We start from the raw sequence: 15,158 nt of genomic DNA, 5'->3' as shown, positions 1-15,158 counted from the left end.
GAGATAGGCTAGAGGTTGTCAAGGGTGGGGCGATCACACGTCAATCTCGTATTTTATCCAATTTTCCCAATTTCTCAAAGTCCCCATCGATTCCTCATCCACTTTTACTCTAGTTCTAGACCAGATCCACTGATCGTGGCTGATAGAGATCAACGTGCACGGGGTCTAGAGATCTAGAGGCTGTACGACGAGATGACTTTGAGACCTCAAACAATCAACTGATATATGAAGAGCGGATAACGGGTTGTCGTCAGTTTCAAACGGAAGGAGTGCGAGTTGAGCTGCTGAGCAGTATGCAGCAGGACGTGGGAGGTGCCAGTCTGGGCAAAGAAAGAGCTTCAGTGATGAATGCTGAACACGCAACCTCGGTCATTCGCCAACTCGTCTAGCCGAACTCGGGTATTATGGTTACCCCCAAGAATTTCAGGGAAACCCTATAGGGGCCCCAAGTGCACGGGGCGTTCCATGCCGCCGGTCAACGGGTTCAAAAGTCAGAAGAATCAGTCCCGGCGACCGGACCGTTATCCGCTTGCGTTTTGTGTTTTTCTGACTGTATGAATTTCTGTCTGTCTCTCCCTCATGCCCTCAGCTGAGTTTGGTCAATGTCGATGTAGACGTCAAGATACTAGCATTTCTGAACAAGGGCTGTGAAAAGACAAGTGAATTTCAAGTCGATAACCAATACAAAGACATGGGATATGAAGGAACGTGGCTTACTATTTGAACGTAACGCGTCGTGTGGGGCCAAAATTGAAGACCGCGCATTCCAAACACCCATGCGACGAATACGACGACACGACAGGGTCTTAATGGTGTGTGCACCATGCAACATGCACCGCAATTTCCCTCTCCTCTCCACATTCCTTGCTCGCTTTCATCTCGTCTCCCCCTCCTCCCCCACCGATTAGAACCGCATGTCCTCAGTGGTGGATCATTCGTCTCACTGACATAATCTCAATCTCACTCGTCAAGCACTCAGCCCACGCAGCCGAAGAAGTCGCATCCCGCCTCCGTTATTCATTCGCGACCTTTGTACCTCCTTTCAACTGTTTTTTTCGGCTGCCGACAGATTCTCGCATCGTTTGTAGATCGTCAGTTCGTCTATTTATGAATCGCTTCTTGATCGGACTGGTTTGCTTATAACATAGATTCTTTAGTTTTTTCAACTCTTTAGACATACTCCTACTTTGTCTCGATCACACCTAAACTTTTCTAAACTCTTCAAACCACACTCACTCGTTTACCGTCATACTTGACCTATCATGTTCTTCTCATCATTTCTTGTGACATTTCTTGGTTTTTTATCCTACTCCCTAGCACTTGATACTGCTTCCATGCGCCCTCGTTCCGTGTATCAACTGGTCACCGATCGCTTCGCCCTGCCATCTTCCTCTTCATCGACCAGTTGCAACCCTTCCGACCGCAAGATATGTGGAGGAACCTGGGCCGCTATTGAAGACCATCTCGACTACATACAGCAGATGGGGTGGGACACCGTGTGGATCTCTCCCGTCGTGCAGAATATAGGAGGAACGACAGGAGAAGGAGAAGCTTATCATGGTTATTGGTCTTTGGATGTTTCACAACTCAATCCGAACTTCGGAACCGCTTCCGATCTCACCTCACTCATTTCCAAAATTCATGAGAGAGGGATGTACTTCATGTTGGACGTCGTCATCAATCATGTCGCTGCTACCTCTTCTTCCAATTTCTCTCCTTCTTCTTCATACGGCGCTTTCTCCACTTCAAACGATTATCATCCCTTCTGCTGGATCACAGATTATTCAAACCAAACACAAGTGGAAGATTGTTGGTTGGGAGATGATTCCGTCGCCCTCCCTGATCTCAACACTGAATCAGACACGGTGATAAACTATTGGAATGGTTGGATCAAAGATATGATCTCGAATTATTCTGTCGATGCCGTACGTATCGATACCGTCAAACATGTCCCCCAAGGGTTCTGGAAAACGTTTACCTCCTCTGCAGGTATAGCGAACATCGGTGAAGTTTTGAACGGTGATCCCATGTACGTCTCTGGATATCAATCAAATGGAAATATCAACACATTCAATTATCCAACTTATTACCCACTTGTTCGAGCTTTCAACTCTACATCCGGAAACCTTACAGAATTGGTCAATATGACAACTTGGGTCAATGATATCTTCCCAGACCCAACTCTATTAGGTGTCTTTGTGGATAATCACGATAATCCTCGAATGGCTTCCTACACTTCTGACACTGCTCTCATCGCCAACGCTCACGCCTTCCCATTCGTCGTCGATGGTATTCCATATGGATATTACGGTGCTGAACAAGGTTTCAGTGGAGGTAGCGATCCGGATAACAGGGAACCATTATGGACATCGGGATATAACACCAATACTACTTTATATACCATGTTCAAGAATCTCAATGATGTGAGAAGAGCAGCTTTCAACGCTTCCAACTCGTTTTACGAGACACGTATGAATGTCACACAAATGGGGAGTAACGAGATTCTCATTGTCAAAGGTCCTCTGATTTCTTTGTTGTCGAATAGGGGCCAAGGGTCAAGTGGGACTGTTACGATACCCAGCGGGAGTAGTGGATGGGGGGCCAACGTACAAGTTTTAGATGCGGTAGCTTGTGAGATAATGAATACGGATGGATCGGGGAATCTTGATGTGAAGGTGAATGAAGGAATGCCAAGGGTAATGATTGTTGAGACGTCAAAGGGGAATGTGTGTAGTGGAGGGACGAGCAATAGTAGTACTTCGACAAAGTCTGCTGCTGGGCGTAGGGCGGATGCGGGACGATGGGGCCAAGTGGGGTGGACGGTGGTGGGTACGATCATGTTAGTTATGGGGCTGTGTGGGTGATGTAGGACAATTACAATATCACAATATAGACGATGTGTTGCATAGACCAGGTATACATATCATCATTGAATCATCGTGTTCGTGGATCTTACTTGGTGGAAAAGCAGCCGCGTCTCTTCGTCCCACAATTCTATCCCCATTCAAATTTTCCCACTTCTCCTCCTTCTCTTCACAACTGTCAGCTCAGTATGATACAGGATTCGGCACATACAGACTGGACGAGTACTTTCCACTAGAAGAAGACACTCCATGTTCAACATATTGTAAAGCTCACCCTCCACGCCTTACTTCACAGAATGGCATCCACACCTCGTCGATCCACACGAAGCGGAGCAATCTTCACGCCCTCTCCCTCCTCCCACCCTCGATCAGAATCCCATACAACATACTCATGGACCTCCGCTCCTCGTCATGTTTCTTCAAACCCAGCCTCAAGCTCTTCTACAACACTAAGTCAAAAGGCAGAAATCGACTATACCTCTTTCGCGAGAATCGTTTCTCGCCAATCCACTAAAAGACCTCTAACACCAGGTAGAAAGACCCACGCCGGAAAAGCAGACGAAGAAAGTCGGTTTACATTAGGAGATGGGGTTGCTGTTTCTGTGGAAGGGGGTGGAGAAGGAGTTGGAGTTCTGGTGAGGCTTTGGGAAACTTCAAAGAAGGCAAAGGGAGAGGAGGATATGTCAGGAGAGGGTTCAGCGGAGGATGAGGAAAGGGATGAGGAGGAAGAAGAAGGATCAGGAGAAAGAATGTGGGCAGAAGTACATTGGTGTTTCCGTCGACAAGATTTACCAGGGATAATGAAAAATCTTTCTGTGGAGGATGTGAGTGACGTCTGAATTCATCGGCTCTTGACACCCACTCCCTTCACACAACATCTTTCACCTCTCATTGCATGGTCACTGGCATAGTTGGTCAAATTGACAATATATGTGCAATGATTTCATGTCAAATATTTGACCTGGCTAACTTACAGAACGAAGTACTACTCGCTGCATCCCCAATTCGACCAAGTAGTACCTCCCTCCCCATCTCTCTACTCCTCCGCACGATCCCCATATACTCTCGCAATTTCTTTCGGGATCAATTCGCCCCTTCCAAATCCTCTGTGAAAGGTTGGACCTATGTCCGTCAAGGAGTTTACTGGTGTAATCGGGCGTTTGACAAAGGCGCTAAAGGTGGAAAGGTATGGAAAGTCGATATGGATTCTTGGCGTTCAAGAGGAAAAGCAGGTCAAGGTTGGGTCGTACCAACGGAGAGTGTTGAGAGCGATAATGAAGAATCGGAAGCTGAGACAGTCGACTCTTCGGACGATGATGGGGTGTTTGATGGTGAAAAAGAGGAAAGTGAAGATGAAGGTCATGAAGATCTTCCGGAAGAGGGGAGTGCAGAGGAAGGACAGGTCAGTGAGAAAAGCGGGACGAAGAGGTCCAAGAGAAAAGAAGATATCAGGAAAGTCAAAAGGCCAAAATTAAGCAATTCGAAGGCAAGGAAAGAAACGGAATTGAAAGAGGAGAAGGGAAAAGAAAAGAGAAAGAGAAAAGGCAAAAACTCTCATCCTCAAATATCAACTTCTGAACTACCATCGGCTGTACCAAGTTTGGATGAATTACCAACGGATCCATATCAACGAGCGATGAGGTTGCTTCATGTGGGTGCAACACCGGATTCTCTACCTTGTAGAGAGGAAGAGTTCGTGGAGGTTTTGTCCAAAGTTGAGGAAGGGGTGGAAAGCGGGGGCGGGGGATGTCTGTGTGAGTACAGCTTTATTTCCGCTTGACCATTCTTGCTTCCTCCTCTGTCCGGTTGCCGATGGGTATAGGTGACCCTGCATGGTGGTTGGGCGCCTGACCTTATATACATCACCATTCCGTCAACCTTTACTGGGGTCAGCTTGAGATAACAGTGTGGTTTGAGCCACAGAATGCAGTGGCTCGACAGGCTCCGTCGCTGTTGACTTTGTTAATCTGAACGCAGCTCATGACAGATATCGCAGGAGTACCCGGTACGGGCAAAACAGCCACCGTTCACGCGGTAGTGAAAGAGCTGAAACGTAAAGCGGAAGATGGGGTATGTCCAGTTTCACCCTGCACACCTCTCAGCTACATTCATTTAAACTTCCTCTCATTTTTGCCCACATATATCACATCAACCATGACTATCTGAGCCGATATAAAATTGGTTCGAGAGGATTAAAGAATTGACGTCACAGGAACTCCCACCATTCTCTTATGTCGAGATCAACGGTTTAAAAATTCCCACGCCGCAACATGCTTACACCGTTTTATGGGAGGCCATCTCGGGGGCTAAGGGTGCAAGTGCTAAAACTGCGCTGAGAGGACTGGAAGCGCATTATGCCAGGAAAACAGGAGGGGCGAGGGGTCCCAGGGGTCATACCTTGTGAGTGTTTATGATTTTCATTTCATGTTCTTCTCTCCCCCCCTCCTCCTTAACCCGTCCAGCTGTGAGTGATATATCTACTCATGGGGGTTTTGTTCGAATCGATTCGTTTCAAGGCAAACATGTTGTACTATATAAGCTTATACACAGTGTCGTGTTGATGGATGAACTTGACCAATTGCTTACTGCCAAACAAGATGTAGTCTACAACTTTTTCAATTGGCCAACGATGCGTGATAGTCAAATGTTCGTAGTGGCAGTTGCCAACCGTATGGATTTACCACAACATTTAGCGGCTAAGATCAAGTCGAGATTAGGTGGGTCATGATCCTTTTAGCTCACATTTCTGCACTCGAGATTCCCACATGCTTTACCGTTCCATATCCCCTACTGTTTTATAAAGCAATTCATGGAAACCAGATGGTGTAATTCATCCCATGTGCTGGTTGTTATGATCTTCGAATATGTTATGACTGTATTTCATAGCCCTGCTTGGAAGTGCGAAAGGTCAGGAGGAGAGATGTTCAATTGACACATAGGCCTTCAAACTTTGTTGTTCCAACCGTACGACCGTCAAAGTCTGATTGAAATAGTACAATCTCGTTTGATACCTCATCCAAAGAGTCAAGAAGACCATAGGGTTTTGGTACCTGATGCTATTGCCCTAGCCGCGACAAAAATGGCAGGAACGAATGGAGATGCACGAAGGGTTTTGGATGCTTGTCGGTGGGTATCTATTTTCGATTATTCTCATCTCTTCAGTCGGTCACATTCCGTCATTCCTATGTTCTGTCATCATCATAAGGGCAATGTTGAATTCGTCAGCAAGAGATTCTTCGTAGAAGTGAGAGCTCATTCATAGCCGAGCTGTGGAAGTAGCATATGAATCTCCATCCCCTCATCCAGTCACAGCGAAAGAAATGATGGCTGTACTCCATCAAATGTCCTCTAGTCCTGCGGCAATGTACATCAAACAATGTAGCGAACAACAGAGGATCATGTTAGCAGCTATGGTTCGATGTGTCAGGAGAGAAGGTGTTCCAGAGGTTGCTTGGAAGAATGTGAGTCTCTAAAATCATTTGATCCAATCTCTATCCCTCATTTCTAATCCTCAAATAAATAATGTTACCATCCTAAAATGGAGCAAGATGATTCCTTGATCACTAGTTCATCATCAATATGGGTATGTTGAAGAAGATGAATGTTCTGATAATCAGGTGAGAACGGATCATGATGCTTTAACTCGATCTTTACTCGAAAGTGACGCTCTTCTCTCTTCTTCTGAACTATCCCTCATATTCTCTTCCCTCGTCTCCACTCATGCCTTGACTTGGGCGTACGACCCCCATCGGTCTCCTGATGAAAGAAAGGTGGCATTGGGTATGGACATTTCTGAAGTTGGGAGGGTATTGATGAATGAAGGTGAAGGATGGCGTCGGGCACTTGCTGGGACTTGAGTAATCACGATATCTTCAATATCTTTGCTTCCTTGCTTTTGTTTATTGGACAAGATGCACTGTTGTTGTGAAAGATGTGAATCTTCATTCATTGGGAGATATCGTCTAACCGAGCTCAACTTACATCCGATTGTCATGGCATAAAGTGTATTCATCGTGCATCAAAGTACTAGCAAAATTCTCTCTTCAAACGTCCGAAACATTACACGGGTATATATATATAAATCTCAAGGCGGGAAAGAAAGCGTTGGTTGGTATCAAAACATGGTCTGCAACGCTTCTCCTTCCGCTTTTCCTCCTCGGACGGGTGGTGCCTTTCGAGTCAGCCAAGTTCATCCATCTCCCACGTAATGTATGTCTCTGCTGATTCGATGGGGAACAATTTTTGCTAGGTGTGAGTGATGAGTACGACCAGAGATTTCCAGATGTCACAATGGACCATCCTTCTTCTCTGTAGATGTCTTTCTATGGATGGTATGATACGGAAACAACAAAAAAAACTCACGAGATTTGTATTCTTTCCAAATGTGAACCCGACCCAATTGTTCCTATTACCGATCCCACGTTCTTCCACAGCTTCGACATCACGTTGTTTCTTAAACACTTCTGCGTATTTTGCCATATCCTCTGGGGAGGAGAAAGAGTCAAAGTATCCCACGTCCGTCTCACCGTCTAGAACAGGTACGAAAGGTGCAGGTAATTCGCGAAGGGAGCCGAAGGGTAGAGAAGAGAAGAATGGTAAAGCTTGAATATCTTGGAGGTTGGAAATACGGTCTTTGGGTGAGGCGATGAGTCTGTGATGGTTAACATTCGCCATTTCTCCGATCACTTTGTCAACGCCTTCTCACATGCTCCGATGACGAGTGACCCAACTTCACGGACATTTTGGTCTCATCTTTCTCCCACGTCTCCACATTCGATGCTGCGACTTCGACTATAAATGATTCTACGTGACAATCAATCAATATAGACGTTTATTAAATGGACGGAGAACAAGGCCGTTGGGGAGAAGAAATGAGATGAAAGGAGATATACGACTTGCACTCACCGAATCACGGCGTCCCATGCCACATCGCTTAGATTGAAGATGAGATCCTCAGGTCGGTCGTACACAGGTCTGCGTAGAGCTCTCTGCCAGTTCTTAAGATTCGCCCACGTCTCTTCTGGCGACGACCCGGAAAAGGGAGGAAATCCACAGAGGAATTCGAAGAGTATACAACCGAGTGACCAATAATCGGCGGAGAAAGTGTAAGTTTTGCCACGCAGAACCTCAGGGGGCATGCTATTTGGTCAGTCTGGACCATGACGTTACGCCCGACCGCTCCTCTGAAATGGCGGTGAACACGTCAATGATCTCATGACGAATGACGTGGAACAAGGGATATACGTACTAATCCGGAGACCCAACCACAGAATCAGCCTGCAAACGTCAGTGGGTCATATTCACACTTTTCATAAAGGAGGTCTACTCACATAACGCGGTTCAGCCATACGCATGCTCCTGTACAGAGTGCGACGCTCGAGGGTGCTACGGAAGACGAGATTTTCATCTTTGACTTGGTCGAGCTGCAAACTCAGCTCGGGAAGATGTAGGGGTCATGAGAAACCAACTTTGTGTTTCATGTCTTCGATCTTTTGTGGGTTTAGGGCGCCGGTGGCGAGACCAAAGTCGGTCAACTTGACGTGTCCAGTGCCATCAACCAGGAAGTTCTGAGTGTAAGCTGTGCGGAATAGCAAAGAACAACCAGCTCACCTCTGGTTTGAGATCACGGTGGATGTAACCGAGCTTGTGAAGCTCGTTGACTCCTGCAAACATCTCTGCCGCGTAAAACCTGGCATGCTCTTCTTTCAACACACCCGAATTGTTGAGTAGAGTTCGAAAATCACCACCTGGCACATATTCCTAAAAGATGGTTAGTTTTAACACTACGAGTGTATTTGAGAAACATACCATGGCGAGGTAAACATGCTCTTGGTCTTGGAACGCATATAGAAGTCTGACTAGCCAAGGTGTCTTGACCGCGGTCAAGATGTCTCTTTCTACCAACACATGTTTGACCTCGTCCATCTTGGCCAATGTACCCTTGCGCATCTTTTTAAGCGCACACACCTCGTTGGTGTCAATTTTACGTGCGAGGAAGACCGAACCATACCCTCCTTGACCCACTTGGGCGATGATACGGAATTGCTCAACACGAAGCTTGGTGCGGCGTTTTCGAAGGAGAACTCGCTCTCGACCGTTGTACGACTGTAGTTCTTTTGCGTATTCTGGTCCAGTGACCTGTTTATATGGGTGAGCATAGGTTCTCATTGGTATTACAGGCGCAATCATGGAGTTTGAGAATGATGTAGTGTCAAAGTATTTCTCACGTACCTGGCGCTCCGCGGTATCGACTTTAAAGGTTTCAAGGCGACGTTTTCTGGCGGCCAGGTAGCCGAGGAGATCGACTATGCGTCAGTCCGAGGATGACCTTTGTGAGTCGGGAAGATTCGTACAGTAGTAGTCTAAAAAGTCTAGAATACGTCAGCTCGAGTTCTGTGTGAGAAGGTCGGACTGTCAAAGCCAAAGGTGTGGGAAGGGGCGTAATGAGAAGTTTAGTGAAAACTTACAAATCTGGGCGACGGTTGCCTTCCTCTTTACGTCGGACTTTTCCAACATTTCTCTCTCCCACAGTTGAAGCCCTCGTTCTTTCTCTGGCATACGAGTATCCATACGTGCGGTCTTCATATGCACATCTTCGGAAGACGACTGTGTGTGACCTTGTCCGCGACTGGGTGTTCCGTTCCCAGAACTTTTGGCGGCTGAACCGATGGCGAGTTGCTTCAACATGGCTGGATTGATAGTATTCTTTATGGTCTGCATGTGAACGTCATCCGATTCGTACGCGTGACGATCTTCCCTCAACGGGTGATGGACGGGGACGACTTGGTTAGGAGCCGATGCCTGGGCGACTTTGGGATGTACTTTAACAGGTGTGGTAGGAGCCCCTGCTTGAGATTGAGAAAAGAGAAAAGAGAGATAATTGGAGCGCTCTGAAGAGACTGGAGCAGGTAGGTTCTCTTTGGAAGAGATATGAGATGTACGAGAAGTGGCGGTGGAGGCGACGGGGATTTTAGTGGGGGAGGATACGGCAGGGGTAGAGGCGGATTTCGAATGACCGTCGCGAGATTTTGTAGGTGTTGTGGGAGGGGAAGGAGCGGGCTGTTGATTATTTGATTTGAGTACTCTGGCCAACATGACGAGATATGAGCTACTAGCGAGTGTCTGGATGTATGGAATTGGCTAAGATTGCAAGATGGTGGTAGGGATGTTATGTTATGCCGTGGCTGGTTGAACGAGACAATCTACTCGTACTTTTGGGAGAAAACAAAAAATCAGTGGAAAGAAATAAATGAAAAGATAGTCGCGTCAAGTGGCAAAAACACCTCCCCTCCCACTTCGTCCCTTCCCTCCCTTCCTGTCTTAAAAACAAGTCACTATTTCCCTCTCGTCCACTTCATTCACATCTCGTCATGGCCACGTCCTATCTTGCACCTCACCGACCAGTCTCTTTACGCAGTCTCTTCGATGTCAGCGCGTCAAAGGGAGGGACGCCCACTATCGACTTGGAGTGGGGTCCATTCCATGCTCACGTCGAAGCCTTCCTCAATGCTGTGTGTTACCTGCACCTCACTTGTCATACGAGAACGTGTCTCGCTGATAATTAGATTGACGCTTATACTATCCGAGCAAAGACTGAAATCGCGAATAGGGCGTCTGATCATGCGACCAGCGTTCGAGACCTTCATGCGGAGAAAGATGAATGTGAAAGACGCATCACTTTGGAGAGAGAACGAGAAGTGGAGATGCTTGCTGGTGAGTGAGAAGAAAAGTACATTACGATAAATCTGACTGTTAGCTATTGAGAATGAACGTCTCACTCTCGCCGATTTGACCTCATCCTTATCACATATACAAAAGACCTTGGCCAAAGTCAAAGAACAATCTGCGTCCCTGGAGACGGAATTAACTTCCCTCACTCGGGAAGTCAACATCACGAAAGCCGAAAAGGAACGTCAAGCGAAGGTGTTGGATGAGATGAGGGGACGAGATGGTGATGAATTAAGAGCGCTGGAAGAGGCTTTAGGGTGGAAAGTGGAAGGGGTCAAACGTGAGTGCTCTTCAATCTTCTGACGCATCATCAATCGAGGCCAGGACCGATACTCTCCGCTCTACCGGTGGTCGTTACATCCACTTGGGCTCTGAGACAGGCTGAGAATCCTCACACGCAGCTTCGTCAAAGGTAATACAACAGCTGACAATGCCAGAAGATCTCCTATTGATGAAATTCACATTGCTCGACCCCTCAGACCCAGATAGAGAATTCTCTTTGGTCGTCGATGTGTCCAAACCTGAGTATTCTGGTATGTCCTCGCATCTCCCAATGAACTGTGGAACCAAGCTAAGTCTGCAGTACCAAATTGCTCCCCTCCACTACCAAATCTACCGGAACTAGTCAAGCAGCTCAACACCGACAGAGAATTCTTTGCGTTCATCAAGCGAGGTGAGTCTCTAGTTTTCATCCGCCCTTGGTCACGGCCATAATCTGTCGGGCACATGGTCCAGTGTCTCATTCGCCGAAGTGCATGGAAGTTGCTGGTGCTTACAACTCTCCAACGAACGCAGAAGGAATTCAGCGAAATCTGCATCAGGTCAGAGCTCATGTCGCAGTACGAAAAGCATTCCGAGCTTTGATACCACCTCAAGATCCACGGGCGATGTTTGAAGATCTAAGTGGTCCCGGTCAGCGCCCTACTCAACTGTTTGCAACAGGAGATGATTGAACAGTGGGGTTTGCATATGTTCTGTTGAAACCAGATGCATTGAATCGTATCTGACCAACGTCTCTCTCGCACGCATCGACACACTCTGGTCACGTAAAATGATATGTGCATAATGAGCGTGCGACATAATACTATTTCTTCCCAATCTCTTCCGTCTCATCTGACAAGTCAATTGTATACATGCAAGTGTGCAACAAGTCACATCACAAGACCTGAATATCAGCTAGGTGACGACCGTTTCAGCCGACAGGGACCGAGATCGTCTGCGGAGAGACCTGTTATGTCAACGAGAGGTTAGTCAATGTTTCATTGAGGTGAATTATCAGAAATAGTGAGTGTGAGGTGAAGGTGTAAAGAAAAAGGAAAAAGACGCTTACGGGGACATTGTTCTCGGCCATGCGAGCTTTTTTCAAAGCAGCGACTACTATAGCGTCCCTCATCCCCGCGCGGGTATCAAAGTCTAAATCCATCTCAGCTGCAGGTGGGTTTATATCTTTCTGCTCGACACTGTCCGTAAGCTATCTCTTCGTTCCAGTCTGAGAACAGCTTGGTGATGTTTCTGGGAAATAGGATGAGTGATCTGGAAAAAAGATGAACATACGGTTTCACCTCTCCTGTGAGATTCAAAGTACCTACCATCCTCGCGTCTAACTCCTGCTCTTGATACTTCTCCTCGATATCAAGCTTCACTTCCACCTGCATCTCATTGTTTACCGGCCCGTTCGGTTGATGACCACTTTCCATAGCTACATCCTCTCTCTTCACACCGGTAGGACTTGCAGCTCTCACAACATTCCCAGTCCTCTGTAATTGTCTCCCTCTCTCTTCCTCATCTTCATTACTCTCATCTAGTCTGTCCAACTCATTTGGACTCACCCCAGTGTCATCATCAGAATCACTGTCGCTGAACTCATCACTCGCTTCTCCTTCAACCGGTACTCCATTGGCGTTTCTAGCCGGTGGATTAGATATGTCTGGCGCCCTCCATCCTCCTTGCATGTACGCGTCAAAGGCTTCTTTCACACGTTCACAATACGCATGTAAACGTTCGGCACCGATACGTTCACAAGCTACTCGACGAACGCGAGAAGCGTGACGATGAATACGTTCGGCTTGACCTGGAGGACCTAGGCCGTGGAGAGGATGAGCTAGACATGCAATTTCTGATATGACTAGTAATTCAAGGAAGTGACGATCCTGATTATCAGCTGGTATGGACTGATAGGCCTTTGATTACTACTCACCAGAGCAGGATACCAACCTCGACCTTGACGAAGAGGAGCTTCGGTAGCTTCCCATTTCTTCCACATCTCTGCATCTGGTAGTACCTCCTGTCGACGTCAGCACGTATCCTCCCGAATTGACGGCACGTATCGCTGTCCTCACTATCCAGGTGGTGGGCTATTTTGGACAGAAGTAAGGTGTGCGGGAAGGCATCGAATCCATGGCAAGACCGAAAGAAAACAACGAGTGGCGACGATTTCAATCCGTGAAAAAAATTAGATGTGGTGAAGGGAACCCGGGAGAACACCGCCTCACCTGCATTACAGCCTGCTTCCTCACCTCCTCTTCATACTCTGAATCATACATCGTCCTCGTGTATCCGTAACCAAAGAGACAAATAGCCAATCCGTCGTTCAAAGTTTGTAATTCCTTTTCCTGCTTTTCTATTGACTTCGTCTGGGCCGCCGCTTGTCTGAGCAGGGCCCTATCGTTGCTTGCGCGAGGGTAGTGTTTACCGCCTTTTAGTTTGTTTTTAATCTGCTGAATGGGATGTGAGCGAAAGGGGGAAGCTTTCATATAGTATGATCGATAAGCCTCTACTCGGGCCTTTTGCTGGCTGAATGGTCAGGATCTTCGGCTTAGAAAGCGTCTGGTCAGAGGATCGTTAAACTCGAGGTCAGGAGAAGAGTGGTAAGGGAGGAAGGCGAGGAAGACAAGAGGAGCCAGTGACCAAGAGAAGACGGGAGGAGTCGCAAGTACAACCCAAGATATTTCGAGGATGAGAAGAATAATCAGAGGTGAGACCAGACTAGGTCTCTTTTTTGCTGTAGATTTTTTCAGTCAAAGTAGATCGTCAGGAGATGAGGTCAGACGAGTAGTTGGATCAGCGAAACAATATTCACTCACCCTCTCACAGTGTATATGCCCCAAGTATGGGCTATGCGAAGTGGTAACACTACTTGGGAGGCGATGAATAGAGCTTGTAGGGGGTTTAGGGGGTTTAGGGGGTTCGTGGGGGGTAGCTAGTGAAAAGGAAGTGAACACTGTAAGACGATGAAGAACGAGAGTGAGAGAAGTCGAAAGGAAGCGTAAAAGCCTTATGCGGCAAGACCGAGACAAGTCGGCGTCATACTGTCCCGGCCATAGTTGCGTCTTCTGCTTGTTGTCTGCATGAGAGGAGTGTTGTCAAGTACGCCAGAGAAACAACGAAGGATGAAAGGTAGGTGGGAGGTAGGGGGATATGAAAGGTAGGGTGATGTAAAGGAAGAATTGGGTGAATGGGCCAGATCGAGTCTCGATCCTCCGGTCAAGACGGATGGAAGGATCGAGATGGTATTCTCGGTCGGATCTTGGTCTGATGATTAGGCGAACCGTTGATCTTCGCCATTGAATCTTCATCTGATCTAGCTGATCTAACCGAGTCGATTGAGAAGCGGTGCATCGAGGACTTCCAGAATCTGCGATTTCTTTCCTGTTGTAGTTAAAATGCTAGAAATGGGAAAAGGGGCCAGTCATAGTCGACCCCAGTCTGGGCAGCCTGGTACTGAGTGAGCATAGCGTTGTGGTGAGAAAGAGAAATGACATATGTTGAAAGGAAAGAATGAAGACTCTCACTCCCCTTCTATTTCAATATCTCCATCAGGCCCTAACCGTCCTCGCACCACTTTTTCCCCTCTGGCTTTGAGAAGATCTTCTATAGTCTTTAACTTCCCGTCTTCTGTGCTTTCCTGGCGCATCAGCGTGCTCCACAGTTTTCCTCTCTGAGACAGAAACTTACCTTGAACCATCCAAGGTGATCAGCGATTAGATGTCTGAATGTCACTTTCAACCCACGGCCACCGATCTCTTGCTCCCTCTCCTTTCTAATTTTCATCAATCATCGAGATTAGGGCCCTGCGTTCCAAATGAGAGTAGTTCGAATTGATTTGCTCACCTGTTCTTGCATTGTGGACACTGTACCAAGACGATGCCTCGTTCATATGATCTCTTCGAGAATTCATGTGTTGATCGATGCCCACAGTCATTGGCAGTACATGTGAAAGTCATACGTCTATTCTCAGTTGTACTCTGTTATACTCTTGGTCTTATGGGGTACTTCCGTCATCTCTACTGTAATCGATACACTACCCTTTCGATCATCGCGAGGAGAGATCTCTAATAAGTGATTGTGATTGAAAGTCATAGCGATATGTCATCCATCATGGAATGAGAGTGTGAGGCAAGGTGAAATGAAAAACTCACAATCTTCCTTCCACCTTACCTACCTGCCCAAACGTTGCTCCCTCCTCAGGTGCTGAGATCCCAATTGAGCGTAATCTGACCGAATGAGAGAAAGACCGCCCTGAAGTGAGAAACGACTTCTCCCTGGAAGCCCACCGTACCGGCGTCC

General features: G+C 47.1%; 5 protein-coding genes across 5 annotated transcripts; 3 read left to right on the top strand and 2 right to left on the bottom strand.

Annotated features, from left to right (window-relative positions):
* Positions 1–1,262: 1,262 nt before the first annotated feature.
* TREMEDRAFT_33638 (uncharacterized protein) lies at positions 1,263–2,864 on the top strand (the record flags this gene model as incomplete). The annotated part of the gene is made up of 1 exon (XM_007006603.1): positions 1,263–2,864. The coding sequence occupies one exon, from the start codon at positions 1,263–1,265 to the stop codon at positions 2,862–2,864; it is 1,602 nt and encodes a 533-aa protein (XP_007006665.1).
* A 296-nt stretch (positions 2,865–3,160) lies between these two features.
* TREMEDRAFT_33606 (uncharacterized protein) lies at positions 3,161–6,721 on the top strand (the record flags this gene model as incomplete). Its single annotated transcript, XM_007006600.1, has 8 exons — positions 3,161–3,688; positions 3,841–4,618; positions 4,852–4,934; positions 5,077–5,264; positions 5,415–5,581; positions 5,804–5,990; positions 6,127–6,325; positions 6,482–6,721. 8 exons carry the CDS (start codon positions 3,161–3,163, stop codon positions 6,719–6,721), a joined length of 2,370 nt encoding a protein of 789 aa, XP_007006662.1.
* A 135-nt stretch (positions 6,722–6,856) lies between these two features.
* Positions 6,857–10,015, bottom strand: TREMEDRAFT_40420 (uncharacterized protein). Its single transcript, XM_007006657.1, has 11 exons — positions 9,332–10,015; positions 9,218–9,235; positions 9,096–9,169; positions 8,673–9,002; positions 8,475–8,624; positions 8,333–8,431; positions 8,195–8,287; positions 8,113–8,141; positions 7,770–8,003; positions 7,227–7,515; positions 6,857–7,035 (listed from the first exon to the last, which is right to left on the bottom strand). Exons 1-11 carry the CDS (start codon positions 9,957–9,959, stop codon positions 6,979–6,981), a joined length of 2,001 nt encoding a protein of 666 aa, XP_007006719.1. The 5' UTR covers positions 9,960–10,015; the 3' UTR covers positions 6,857–6,978.
* A 219-nt stretch (positions 10,016–10,234) lies between these two features.
* TREMEDRAFT_64507 (uncharacterized protein) lies at positions 10,235–11,545 on the top strand (the record flags this gene model as incomplete). The annotated part of the gene is made up of 6 exons (XM_007006763.1): positions 10,235–10,375; positions 10,430–10,577; positions 10,621–10,872; positions 11,030–11,125; positions 11,176–11,265; positions 11,433–11,545. 6 exons carry the CDS (start codon positions 10,235–10,237, stop codon positions 11,543–11,545), a joined length of 840 nt encoding a protein of 279 aa, XP_007006825.1.
* A 2,834-nt stretch (positions 11,546–14,379) lies between these two features.
* TREMEDRAFT_33730 (uncharacterized protein) lies at positions 14,380–14,815 on the bottom strand (the record flags this gene model as incomplete). Its single annotated transcript, XM_007006621.1, has 3 exons — positions 14,380–14,496; positions 14,547–14,580; positions 14,703–14,815. 3 exons carry the CDS (start codon positions 14,813–14,815, stop codon positions 14,380–14,382), a joined length of 264 nt encoding a protein of 87 aa, XP_007006683.1.
* Positions 14,816–15,158: the final 343 nt, after the last annotated feature.

Source organism: Tremella mesenterica (assembly GCF_000271645.1).
Source record: "Tremella mesenterica DSM 1558 unplaced genomic scaffold TREMEscaffold_11, whole genome shotgun sequence".
NCBI lineage: Eukaryota > Fungi > Basidiomycota > Tremellomycetes > Tremellales > Tremellaceae > Tremella > Tremella mesenterica.
This window is presented reverse-complemented; position numbering and strand designations above follow the sequence as displayed.

Coding starts and splice junctions, on each gene's coding strand:
- TREMEDRAFT_40420 (XM_007006657.1), bottom strand. CDS start 9,959: ATGTTGGCCAGAGTACTCAAATCAAATAATCAACAGCCCGCTCCTTCC. Junction 8,625..8,672: donor AGCATGTTTACCTCGCCATG/GTATGTTTCTCA, acceptor ACCATCTTTTAG/GAATATGTGCCAGGTGGTGA. Junction 7,036..7,226: donor TTGGAAAGAATACAAATCTC/GTGAGTTTTTTT, acceptor CTGACTCGAAAG/GCACCACCCGTCCGAGGAGG.